General features: G+C 45.4%; 1 protein-coding gene across 4 annotated transcripts in view; it reads right to left on the bottom strand.

Annotated features, from left to right (window-relative positions):
- Positions 1 to 12,587, bottom strand: part of INSR (insulin receptor) — a 129,615-nt gene that overhangs the window by 29,929 nt on the left and 87,099 nt on the right. For 2 of the 4 annotated variants that reach the window (XM_030879477.2, XM_030879478.2), the window contains exons 7-11: positions 12,313 to 12,439; positions 10,924 to 11,174; positions 8,750 to 8,917; positions 3,239 to 3,440; positions 1,061 to 1,096 (exon numbers count right to left, since the gene is read on the bottom strand). In XM_030879477.2, the coding sequence (XP_030735337.1) occupies positions 1,061 to 1,096; positions 3,239 to 3,440; positions 8,750 to 8,917; positions 10,924 to 11,174; positions 12,313 to 12,439 (784 nt within the window). The remainder of the gene's footprint in view (positions 1 to 1,060; positions 1,097 to 3,238; positions 3,441 to 8,749; positions 8,918 to 10,923; positions 11,175 to 12,312; positions 12,440 to 12,587) is intronic. The other 2 variants (XM_030879479.2, XM_030879480.2) reach the window with 1 other exon arrangement.

The following is a 12,587-nucleotide window of genomic DNA, read 5'->3' as shown; positions in this document are numbered from 1 at the left end:
TCTGCTCATGGTCCTACCACCAAGGGGACATTTGGCCTGTCTGGAGACAGCTTTGGTCGTCACTATTTGGGGTATGGCGTGACACTGGCTTCAAAGCGGTAGAGACCAAGGATACAGCGCATGATTCTACAATACACAGGGCAGTCCCCACAACTGAGAACGATCTGGCCCCTAATGTCAAAAGGTCTGACATTGATAAGCTCTCGTCTGGATCAAGGCCTCAAATTTCTAGACCTTTCTTTACTACAGATTATATTCCTAACGACCACTAGAGGGCAGATCGGGACCGCACACGGCCTAAAAATAAATAAATAAACCCTCTGCTGGAAGAATAAAGTCCCTCCGCATGGCCCCTACCCTGCCTTTCCAGTCTCTCCTGTTCTTCCCAAGAGTCCAGGATTCTTTCCACCGACTTGCCTTTCCCCAAGTTCCCTCTGCCTGTACTCTCCTCCAGGACACGCCCCCTGCTTAATTCTTTTTTTCTTTTCTTTTTTTTTTTTTTAATATTGAAGCATAGTTGATTCTTTAAGACACACGTCAAAGGCGAGCATCCTTGACTATCCTCAGTGGAATTGAGGGACTCGGCACACCTGTGCTCACTCACACCTGTCATCCCGCACTTGTCACCCCCAATAAAAATGTTCCGCTCCCGGATCAGCCTTCCCCACTACCTGCCGCTAAGTGGTTTCGACTCTGGGCGCCGGGCACAGTTCTGCAGCTAGATAAATTAATCTGTAGTTAGTAAATGCGTGGAGGAAAAATGGGCGGCACCTAGGAGGTGCCCGGAAAGTACGCCCTCGATTCCATGTTTTAGTAAGAGTGTGTTAGTTAGGATTTTTCCCCCCACATTCACGCCCAGATCCCATTTCAGGGTGAAGGCACTTAACGTGTGAATTTGTGAAGCGCCTGGTCGCGGCAGAGCAGAGCGGTGCATGCGTCAAACCACAGAAGCCCCCTGGGGTCTCAAAGGGGCACAACATGCTTCCTGACCCGTTGGCCCACTGGCCCCGCGCTGTGCAGCCACCACGGGCCACGCCTACGTCCCACAGGTGAGTCGTACCTAGTGTCCTCGGCAACAGGGCCAGAAGAGGATTTTCTGTGAAAACAAAACCAGCCGCTTTGAGGACAGCCCTGGACCATGGACCACTTGTTCCCATCACTTGAACCACACCTTCCCCAGCAGATGCGGAGAACACAGCCAGGGGCTGGGGGGCAGGGGGGAAGCAGAGAAAACACCCCGCAGAGACCTGGTCATCTGGGGTTCCCATGGGATGGCAAACTTAACACCACTTTTAAACCTCACAATTGACTCAGCCATTATCTTAAAGTCTGGCAGTGTTTTAACAGGTAAAACAGTAACTACCTCCAGGCCTGGGCTGTGTCATTTAGTGGTCTTTTGGACTCAGGGTCAGATAAGAATGCAAGAAAGAGAAAAGAAGAAATGTTATATATTGATGGTTCTGGGGAAACCTCTCCCAGGAGCATTGCTGGGCCTTTGAAGAGACGCATTTTAGAATCTTGTTTTATCCTGATGTAAATGTGGGGGTGGGGGGGGGGGTGTTGATATACTTTGGAAATGGCCAATTGTATTGGACATTTCTGAGTAGCCTTCTGGTGAAGTCCATGGCGGGAGGGGGAGGTCAAGTGTGGAGAGGGAGGGGCAGCTGAAAGCCCTCAGCACACATTTGATTAAAAACCTGGGCAGGGCTTCCCTGGTGGCGCAGTGGTTGGGAGTCCGCCTGCCGATGCAGGGGACGCGGGTTCGTGCCCCGGTCCGGGAGGATCCCACGTGCCGCGGAGCGGCTGGGCCTGTGAGCCATGACTGCTGAGCCTGCGCGTCCGGAGCCTGTGCTCCGCGGCTGGAGAGCGGCCCGCGTACCACAAACAAACAAAAAACCCTGGGCAGAGTCATTCTTAAGCAAAAAACAAACAAAACCACGGGCTTTGGACCCCTAAAAAGGAGATGGCAAGTGCTTCAGTGGGTTACTGTAAAAATTCATGAACTCATAAGATGCAGTACTACTGCCATCTAGTGGGTGGAGGCCAGGGACGCTGCTCAACATCCTACAACGCACAGGACGGTCCCACCCCAGAGAATGGTCTGGCTCCAAATGTCAACAGCGCCAAGGTTGAGAATCCCCGTATCACTCGTATAATCCCACAATCCTAAAAAGCAGGAACTACTTTTCTCTCCACTCCTCAGATGAATAAACTGAGGAACCGAGAGAGGTAAACTAACCCGCGACCCACAGAAATTTGCATTCTACCTAAGGGTCTCTGCTTGCAGGAAAGGTAAAGAAGTATGAAAAAAACAGCATCATTTTTAAGGCAAGCCCTCTCTGTAGATCAGATGTACATCAGCAAGCAAGCCCCTTCGCTCACTAAAGGAAAAATATTTAAATAGGAGAAGCTCCGGAGTTTTTAAGAGGTCATGGAAAGTTCTGGAAGGGTAAGAAGGTGACATAGATTTTAAAAAGAGAATGCACTGAGCTTGAGACTCATCCACAAACCAAGCATGGGGCCAGACAGGCACTTCTCGGTCATCTAATCTAATAATTGAATCTATTGATTCTTGATTATTATCTATAATCATCTATTAGATAATAATCAATTGTTGGGAATCTAATGGAGATCGTTTCAGAACTCAGAATGAGGCCAGAGGCTGGGGTAAAGAGTTCATGAGACATCAGAAAGAAATGTCTTCAGGGACTTCCCTGGCAGTCCAGTGGTAAAGAATCCGCTTTACAATGCAGGGGACACGGGTTCGATCCCTAGTCAGGGAACTAAGATCCCACATGCCGTGGCACAACTAAGCCCGTGCGCCACAACTACTGAGCTCACGCGCCTCAACTAGAGATCCCGCTTGCCACAAACTACAGAGCCCACGTGCTCTGGACCCCGTGCACCATAACTGCAGAGCCCACACGCCCTGGAGCCTGCATGCTACAACTACAGAGAAGCCCACATGCCTCAACAAAGATCCCATGTGCTGCAACTAAGACCCAACGCAGCCAAAAATAAATGAAAGAAAGCAAAGGTTGAGTTTTTTAAAAACACCCCCCCACACCTTTTTTGGCGATTATTCACTCTTCCTGGTACGGTAGTTGTTGAAATCGCAAGATCTCTCCCTCCCTCCAGGGAAGTGGCTCAGCGTGGACTCTGCCCACTCTCTGCGTCTGCACTTCATCTTGTTCCCTAAATAAGGACCCCAGACCCCAAGCCAATGACAAATGCTGACCTGGGGATGAAAACGACATTGTGCAGGTAATCTTCGAATGTTTTCCTGAATGAGGACTCCTCCAACTCCTTGAGGATCTGAGAGTCGGTCTTCGGGCAGGAACAGCATTCACCGGCAGACTCTTCGTACTCACTCTGATTGTGCTTCTGGGACCCCTCAGACTCGAACGGTGGAGACCAGGTCCGGGAGGGCAGCTTCAACCCTGGAGAAAGCCAGAGCGGGGCTCAAGTTCCACCCCACTACACACATACATACACGCAGAGCAAAGGGGGCCTTCTCAGAGCTGCTGGGCACAGGCGACAGAGCTCGGGGCCAGGGTCTTTGTTCAAGGTCTACTGGGAAAAATAAGATCTCTCACTGGAGGGTCCTGACAACTGAGAAGGCACCTGTGGATGTGCAGCAGGAAAATGGCAGACACCACAACCCCATAGGGCTAGATGCTGAAGGTGACGAGGTACGTCCCTGCCATCACAGAACCTACATTCCAGGGGACGAGGTACGTGGGGGTGGGAGGAATACACAATAAACTAATAAATACATATGCCATGGGTCCGATGGTGGGGTGAAAGGACAGAGGGTGTCTGGGGGGGGGGGAATGTCTCTGAGAAAGTGACCACTAAGCAGTCCCCAAGGAAGTAAAAGAATGAGCCATGCACATATCTTGGTGTAAAGCAATTCAGACAGCAAAGAGTGAGTGCAAAGGCCCTGAGGTAGGAATTTCCTTGGCATGTCAGAAGACGCCAAGGACCCAGTGTAGCTGGAAGGGGATAAGGGAGAGAATGATGGGAGATGGCATTAGAAAAGGACTGGGGACCAAGTCACAGTTGAATGAATGAATCATCAATCAACCAGGTAACTATAAAGGGATAAGAGGACAGAGCAGAATTCCAATGGAATTCTAAGGGGTCAGACTTACAGACCCAGTGTTTATACTGAGCAACCAAACTTTGCAGCACAAATGAAAGAATCTACAATCCGTTCAGGAAAACGGAAGTCAGAGCAGAGCAGTGGTTCTCACCAGGGCAGGGGTGATTCAGCACTGCCCCCCACTCCCCTCTGCAGGACAACGGGCTTGGTCTGGTGACATTTTGGTGTTCACCAGGGATGCTGCTCAACATCTTACCTGACACAAGACAGCCCCCACCTCAAAGAATTATCTGGCCCGCAATGTCAACAGTGATGGATGAAAGACATGAAATTGGGGGAAGAACTTTTTCCAAGAAGCACAGAAAGAGAATTTTTTAAAAAGGGAAAAAAGAACAACTGCTCAAGGTCATGCTCTTAAAAATACCACACTGTTTTTGTAAGTACCACAGCTGGTGTGTCTTGACCCCTGAGGTCCAGTCCCGGAGATGCCCGCTGCCTGTCACTTCTGGTACAACCTGGAGGAGGTAGGTTACTCCTTAAGGGCAAAAAGCATGCCCCTGACCCTGGGTGCCTACTCGTGTCTATTGAGCAAGGGAAATTCCATCTCTTCCTCTCCCTTTCAATGGCTCTGCTAGACAATGAGTTCAAAGTATCTTCCTGTGAGTGGTGAGTACCCACTCGGAAGCTTTGCAAAATCCTTAAAAAATACTTCTTCTTAACGTTTATTAATAGACATGGAATCACCTGTGTGGGTTAGCTGTTAGAGGGGCTATTGATGGCATTATGGATTTAAAAAAAAAAAAAAAACCTTCAGATTTCCTTAGTAAAAGGCTGGGGTGGGGTCCTGATCTTTTTCTGGGGAGGAAGGGACTTTTGATCAGGCATGGACATAGCTCCTGACACCTGTCACCCCTTCTGCATGACACTTGGTGCCCCACGGATTTTCTGTGACTATATAGTGAGGTATCTAGGACAGTCAAATGCATAGAGACAAAGTAGAAAGGCGGGCACCAGGGGATGGGGGAGGGGGTGGGGAGTCAGTGTTTAATGGGGACAAAGTTTGCAGTTTGGGAAAACAAGAAAGTTCTGGAGATGGACACTGGGGACGGTTGCACAAGAGTGTGAATGTATTTAATGCCGCTGAACTGTATACTTAGAAGTAGTTCAAATGGTAAATTTTATGTTATATATATTCCACAATAAAAAGCCATATAGTTGATAAGACTGTACTGTATAAATGAAATAAACAATTCGATATCAGAGGAGAAGCTGAAAGTTCTCACCAAAGAAAGAGATAAATATGTCAGGTGATAGATGTATTAATTAACTCGATGGGAAGGATCCTTTCAAAATCTGTATGTATATAAAATCATCACAATTTACACTTTAAATATCTTGCCATTTACTTATCAAGTACACCTCAATAAAGCTGGGAAAAAAACCACTTGTGATACTAAAGGAAGCTACTACTGGGCACGGTTAGTAAATTCTCGATCTTGCGTGTGTTAGAAAGCTTATTAATTTGTGTGTGTATTTGGGTTTTTTAATTGTGGCAAAATGTACATGACAAAAAAGTTACCATCCTAATCATTTTTAAGTGCACAGCTCAGTGGCATTAAGGACATTCACATTATTGTGCAACCGTCCCCACTCTCCATTTCCAGAACTTTCTCATCTTCCCAAACTGAAACTCTGTCCCCATGAAACACTCACTCCCCAGCCCCTCCCCCAGCCCCTGGCACCCACCATCCGGCTTCCTGTCTCTGTGGATTTGACTCCTCTAGGGACCTCCTAAGAGTTGCATCATACGATATCCATCCTTGGTAAGTTTATTTTTTAATTACATAAACTTTGGCATCATTACAAATAAAACCATGTCAAATTGTCATATGGTAATGAGAGATTCAGACTTCCAGAATAAAAGTTGTTGCTCTAAAAAAGAAAGAAAGAAAGAGAAAAAGAAAACATGGCCTATCCTGATGCTGCTGGCAGTTCTAGCTGGCGGTTTCGGTTACTCACATGCAGGGCCGACAGCTGACAGCTGAGCCTATGACTTTGCTTGCTCTCAAGTTATATAAAGCATCCAAGGAGATAAATCACGTTTGCAACCCTCTGCTCAGGCGGGGGATGAGGTCACAGGCATACATATAGCACATGATCTTAGAGCTGGGACAGCGTCCAGAGATTATCTGGCCTCCCGCCCCTTCTCCCCAAAAGGAGGCAGCCAGTGACAAGCTCAGTGACTTGCCCAAAGCCCTACAGCAGGTCAGAGAAGACCTCAGGCTCCCGACCTCAGCCACGTCTCATCAGCGGCCCCAAGGTCTGAGGATACCAGTAACTCAAAACATCTAAAGAAAAATAAATACAGGCCAACCAATCAACAACAACAAGACAGCTAAGGGATAAATCAGGAGCTTGGGATGAACATACACACACTATTGTATATAAGATAGATAACCAACAAGGATCTACTGTATAGCGCACTGTACTCGGTATCCTGTGATAACCTATATGAGAAAAGAATCTGAAAAAGAATGAATCTAGGTATATGTATAACTTAATCCCTTTGCTGTACACCTGAAACTAACACAACATTGTAAATCAACTATACTCCAATCAAATTTTTAAAAAATAAAAATAAAAAAGAGTCTAGGGATTGGTGGAAAAATACTTTATATAGACTGAAACAAAACAAAACAACTAACGAAAAAACAAGACTTCTGTTTCTCCAGTTTGATGAGCTTTTTTAAAACCCACTTTTAAAATAATCTTAAACTAATTTATACACACTAGTTTGAGGCTTCAAATATTTTTCCCTTTTCCTGTAGATGGATGGAAGCCCATTAAGTAAATGAGATTAAAGACTGGAAAAAAATGTGTCATTAGTATAAATTTTGAATGGAAAGCCCAGGAGGGAAGAGATGACCACTCTTTGCTTTCTCTGGTCCTTACAACTTAAGGGTCTAAAATTAGGGGCGAAAATTCTTCCCTGACTTCGCCAATCACCATTCCACACATCGGCTGTGTTTCTAGCTTCGGAGAGAAGTCTTGCGTGGGTTAACACAGCTACACCCCTACCAGGGGAGGTGGATAAGGAAGGGAAGGAGGAGAAAATTCCAGAGGGAAATGATGCCAAGACATGGGGAGTGTCTGTTTTTGACAGGAGTCTTCAGAGCGTGTCCTCACGCTGTGATGTTTAGAAATGCGAACAGGCAGGCAGACCTCCTCCTCTTATTGTGTTTTTCTTACAAATCGAAAGTTTGCGGCAACCCTGCGTTGAACAAGTCTATTGGTGCCATTTTCCCAACAGCGTCTGCTCACTTCGTATGTCTGTGTCACGCTTTGGTAATTCTCACAATATTTCAAACTTCTTCATTTTTATTATATTTGTAATGGTGATCTGGGATCAGTGGTCTTGGATGTTACTATTGTAATTGGGCAATTTTTTTTTAGCAATAAAGTATTCTTTAATTAAGGTATGTGCATTGTTTGGGTTGTTATTTTTTTTAGTCTCGATTTCTTCTTTGTTAAATTTTTATTGAAATAGAGTTGATTTACAATGTTGTGTTAGTTTCAGGTGTACAGCAAACTGATTCAGTATTTTCTTTTCAGATTCTTTTCCATTATAGGTTATTACAAGATACTGAGTATAGTTCCCTGTGCTATACACTAGGTCCTTGTTGGTTACGTTACCTATTTTATATACAGCAGTATGTATATTTTTAATCATTTTTTAATTGGTGTATAATTGCTTTACAATGTTGTGTCAGCTTCTGCTGTACAATGAAGTGAATCAGCTCTATGTATATCTATATCCCCTCCCTCTTGGACCTCCCTCCCACCCTCCCCGCCATCCCACCCACCTAGGTCATCACAGGGCATGAGCTTCCTATGAGCTTCCTATCCTTCACAGCATGTTCCCACTAGCTATCTATTTTATGCATGGTAGTGTGTATATGTCAATCTTAATCTCCCAATTCGTCCCACTCTCCGCTTCCCCTCTGTGTCCGCATGTCTGCTCTCTACGTCTACATCTCTATTCCTGCCCTGCAAATAGTTCATCTGCATCATTTTTCTAGATTCCACATATAGGCCAGAAAGAGAAATACAGTAATATGTATATTTAAAGTATATTTTTTCTTAAACATAATGCTATCGCACACTTACAGTATAGTGTGGACATAACTTTTATAGGCACTGGAAACCAAAAAATTCACGTGACTCAATTTATTGCAATATTCACCTCCTTGCGGGAGTCTGGAACCGAACCCGCAGTATCTCTGAGGTCTGCCTGTATGTGTGTTTTCGTCAGAGATAAAATGGAGTGTGTGTACCCATGTGCACATGCTGGGAAGTGGAAGGGGAGAGATGCTTCCCCAAAAGGAGAACAAAGTGGATCAGATGTTATACACACTACTATGTATAAAATAGATAACAAGAACCTACTGTATAGCACAGGGAACTCTACTCAACATTTTGTAATAGCCTATAAGGGAAAAGAATCTGAAAAAGAATATATATGTATAACGGAATCACTGCATTATACACCTGAAACTAACACAACAGTTTAAATCAACTATACTTCAATTTAAAAAAAAAAATTGAAAAAAACCCGGCCCCTCCCCCGCCTCTGCCTGCACTCACCTTTGAGGCAATAATCTAATTCATACAGTTCACCGTCTTCCTCCTGTCTCTCCCAGAATACCAAGTAGTGTGTGATGTTGCCATTGGGGTCAGAGGGAGGCTTCCACTTCAGAATAATCTGAGACGAAGAATTAGACACCGAGATGGGATCCAGGGGGACAGAAGGATCTGCCAAGGAGAAAGGAGACAGGTCCACTGTGAGGAGGAGGAGGAGGGTGCAAGCCATCGGGTGGGCATGAGGGGGAGAACCCAAGTTCGAGAAATCATGAGGATGTTCTCTGCAGTGTTATTTAACATCAGAGAAAACTGGCAACATGTGGAATGCTTGCCCAGTGAAAGCATGGGTTACAAAATTACAATCCATGGGTACCACAGACTATGTAGATTTCATGTTCCACCATTTTTGCAACAAACATTTACGGCAGCAGTCCCCCACCTTTTTGACACCAGGGATCAGTTTCGTTGGAGACAATTTTTCCACGGACTAGAGACGGGGATGGTTTCGGGATGATTCAAGCACATTACATTTATTGCGCACTTTATTTCTATTATTATTACATTGTAATATATCATGAAATAATTATACAACTCACCAGAATGCAGAAACAGTGGGAGCCCTGAGCTTGTTCTCCTGCAACTAGATGGTCCCATCTGGGGGTGATGGGAGACAGTGACACCCGACGTGTGTTGCTTATGTCCAGTCTACTCTGTAAAATGCAGCTTAAGTGTCACTTGCCACTCACTGATAGAGTTTTGATAGGAGTCTGCAAGCAGTTGATTTCTTATGGTCTCTGTGCAGTCAGACCTCTCTGCTAATGATAATCTGTATTTGCAGCCACTCCCCAGCTCTAGCGTCACTGCCTCAGATCCACCTCAGATCATCAGGCATTAGATTCTCATAAGGAGCGTGCAACCCAGATCCCCGAGTGCACAGTTCAGAGTAGGGATCATGCTCCTATGAGAATCTAATGCCACCGCTGACCTGGCAGGAGGCGGAGCTCAGGTGGTAATGCGAGGGATGGGGAGCGGCTGTAAATACAGATGAAGCTTTGTTCGCTCGCCGCTCACCTGCTGCTGTGCGGCCTGGTTCCTAACAGGCGGCAGACTGGTACCAGTCTGTGGCCCAGAGGTCGGGGACCCCTGATTTACAGAGCTCCAACGACGTGCCAAGCTTTCTCTGTTCTGGGCACTGAAAAGGCGCTGGGGAAAAGGAGGATTGTGGGAATAGACAAAGCCACATCTTCTAGATAACATTAGCCCCAATTGAACCCAGTCCTGGGGCAAATTTCGGCAGTGGGATACCATTCAATCTTATCCCTGAGCTGGCAGCCCATCTAACATTCCCCCCAAAGGCACCACCTTTGGGCTCCACAAAAGCTTCCCCTCAAGAACAGAGGTGGCTGAGGGAGTCGGTGAGGGGTGGGAGTGGGGGGCTCAAGGCAGAGGACACAGTGTGTACAAAAGCCTGGAAGCTGGAAGTTTCCAGAAACTATAAGTCCTGCTGGAGGTATTGCTGGAGGATACAGGATGAGAGGGCGGTAGTCAATAAAGTTGGGGCTGGTTCATAAAGTTTGGACTCGATCCTACAGGACAGGATTTCTCAACTACTGACTTGCGGGGGCTAGATAATTCTTTGCCGGGGGGCGCTGTCCTGTGCATGTGATATGTTGAGCAGCACCCCAGGTCCCCAACCCCGCCTCCCCAGTCATGCCAACCAAAAATATCTCCAGGTATCACCAAATGTCTCCTATCCCAGTGGTTGGAGAGGGCTTATGCTTTATGAAAATACAACTAAATTGCTATGAAACACTCGTCAAAAAATGGAGATGGGGGAAAAGGCATAGTGATGAAACAAAAATGGCAAAATATTGATCATTGTTGAAGCTGAGAGATGGTTACAAGGTGGCGGTGGGGGGGATCTTTTTTTTTTTTTTCCCCTACTTTTGTAAATATTTGAAATTTTTCCATAATGGGAAGAAGAAATGTATGTTCCCTTCTGAGGTCTTGTTGCTACTGCCTCATCTTCTGAAATTATAACCTCAGTGCCCGGCTCTTTTAGAAGCCAATAACCATGCAAAAAAAAAAAAAGCATTTCATATGACATCACCAGGTCAGCCTGTTAAACGCAAGACGTCTGATTCACGCACAAATTCACATCCACAAGAAATGCTTACTAGTGGCATCTGTCTGGACATAGATGATGTCGCTCTTGGCCCCGTATGTGCGGCGTTCATCAGAAAAAGTGACCAAGGTCTTGACAAAGATGGCGTACTGGGTCCAGGGCTTGAGACCACGCATTAGCCACCCAGGGTGGTTCTGTGACTTGGGGTCGTTGGACCTCATAGGCGGGTCAATATCTACCACGGTCCAGCTGTTGGAGCCACATGCATCCTGCCCATCAAACTCCGTCACGTTCTGATAAGGGCTTTCAAGACGAAATAGGAAAAGTTGATTACCATTTCTCAACTATAGCTCTAAAGACCAAAGAGATGTGGCCGGGCGAAGTTACCTCCTATAGGCTTGCACCCTGTTCACCAACAATCTTCTACCACAAGGAAAAAAGACACAGGAATAGTCAAAGAGAAAGGGACCGCTTCCCTTATGCCTCAATTTCCCAACAACAATAATAACAGTGATCAGGATGATGATACTAACTACCAGAGTTATTGATAAGATTACACAAGAGGATGTGTGTTGACTTCGCCACACACAACCTGACACGTAGTAAATTTTGAGGGATGGGGACCTCCCTCGTGGTCCAGTGGTTAAGAATCCTCCTTCCAATGCAGAGGACACGGGTTCAATCCCTGGTTGGGGAACTAAGACCCCACATGCCGCGGGGCAACTAAGCCCACGCACTCTACAGGCTGTGGGCCACAACTAGGGAGCCTGGGCACCGCAACTAGAGAGACTCCCACGTGCCACAGCTAAGACCCTATGTAGGCAAATAAATAAATAAGTAAATAAATATTTAAAAAAATATGGAGGGATGGAACAATTATTCCTATTAACACAATCACCACTTCCATTGTCTTCCTTTAAAATTTCAGCACAGTCATATACTCAAAACGACTAGGTGTTATTGAAAGGCGACAGAGTTTCAGCATGAGATGATGAATAAACTGTGGAGAGCGATGGTGATGATGGTCACACGATGTCATGAATGTACTTAATGCCACTGAGCGGTACACTTAAATGTCATTAAGATGGTCAATTTCATGTATGTTTTACCACAATGCTTCAAATGTTGGAAAAAATACAAAATAGATAAAAAATAAACTTTAAGGCACCTACTAAGTAGACTAAGTGACTTTTTGTTGAGGATGTCTGGTGAGATGTACATATAAGAAGCAAAATGGAATACTGCCCAATCTGGACCTCCAAAAGAAACCTGCCTGCTTCAGTTTCTGGCTTTTGACAATAGGGAATGTTATTGACGTCATACACCATCAACTGGTGAGATCTATGATATTTATTCCACAAGTAAGGAGATAGAAAGGAACCTCAGAGGGGAGCCTCTGAGAACATATGCAACAAACACACCTCTTTATCCTTCTACTTACGCCTCTTTGTAGAAGAGCATGAATCCCAGGAGGTCTCGGAAGTCGGGGGGCCAATACGGCTCCCATTTCAGCAAGATCTTGTCATAAGATGTCCGAATGTAAGAAAATTTAAGTAATTCATTTTCACCTAGAAAGGTTAAAAAAAAAAAAACAAACCAGTATCAGAATTAAATAATTTATTTCAACCCAAAGCAGATGATCCCATATTTTCAAGAGTATCCACGAGAAGGAAGATGGCAACATGCTGTTCCTCTGAGAGGTCTTATTTCCACATG

This window comes from Globicephala melas, chromosome 3, assembly GCF_963455315.2.
Source record: "Globicephala melas chromosome 3, mGloMel1.2, whole genome shotgun sequence".
Classification (NCBI taxonomy): domain Eukaryota; kingdom Metazoa; phylum Chordata; class Mammalia; order Artiodactyla; family Delphinidae; genus Globicephala; species Globicephala melas.
The sequence above is the reverse complement of the archived record's forward strand: the minus strand, read 5'-3'. Positions and strand labels throughout refer to the sequence as shown.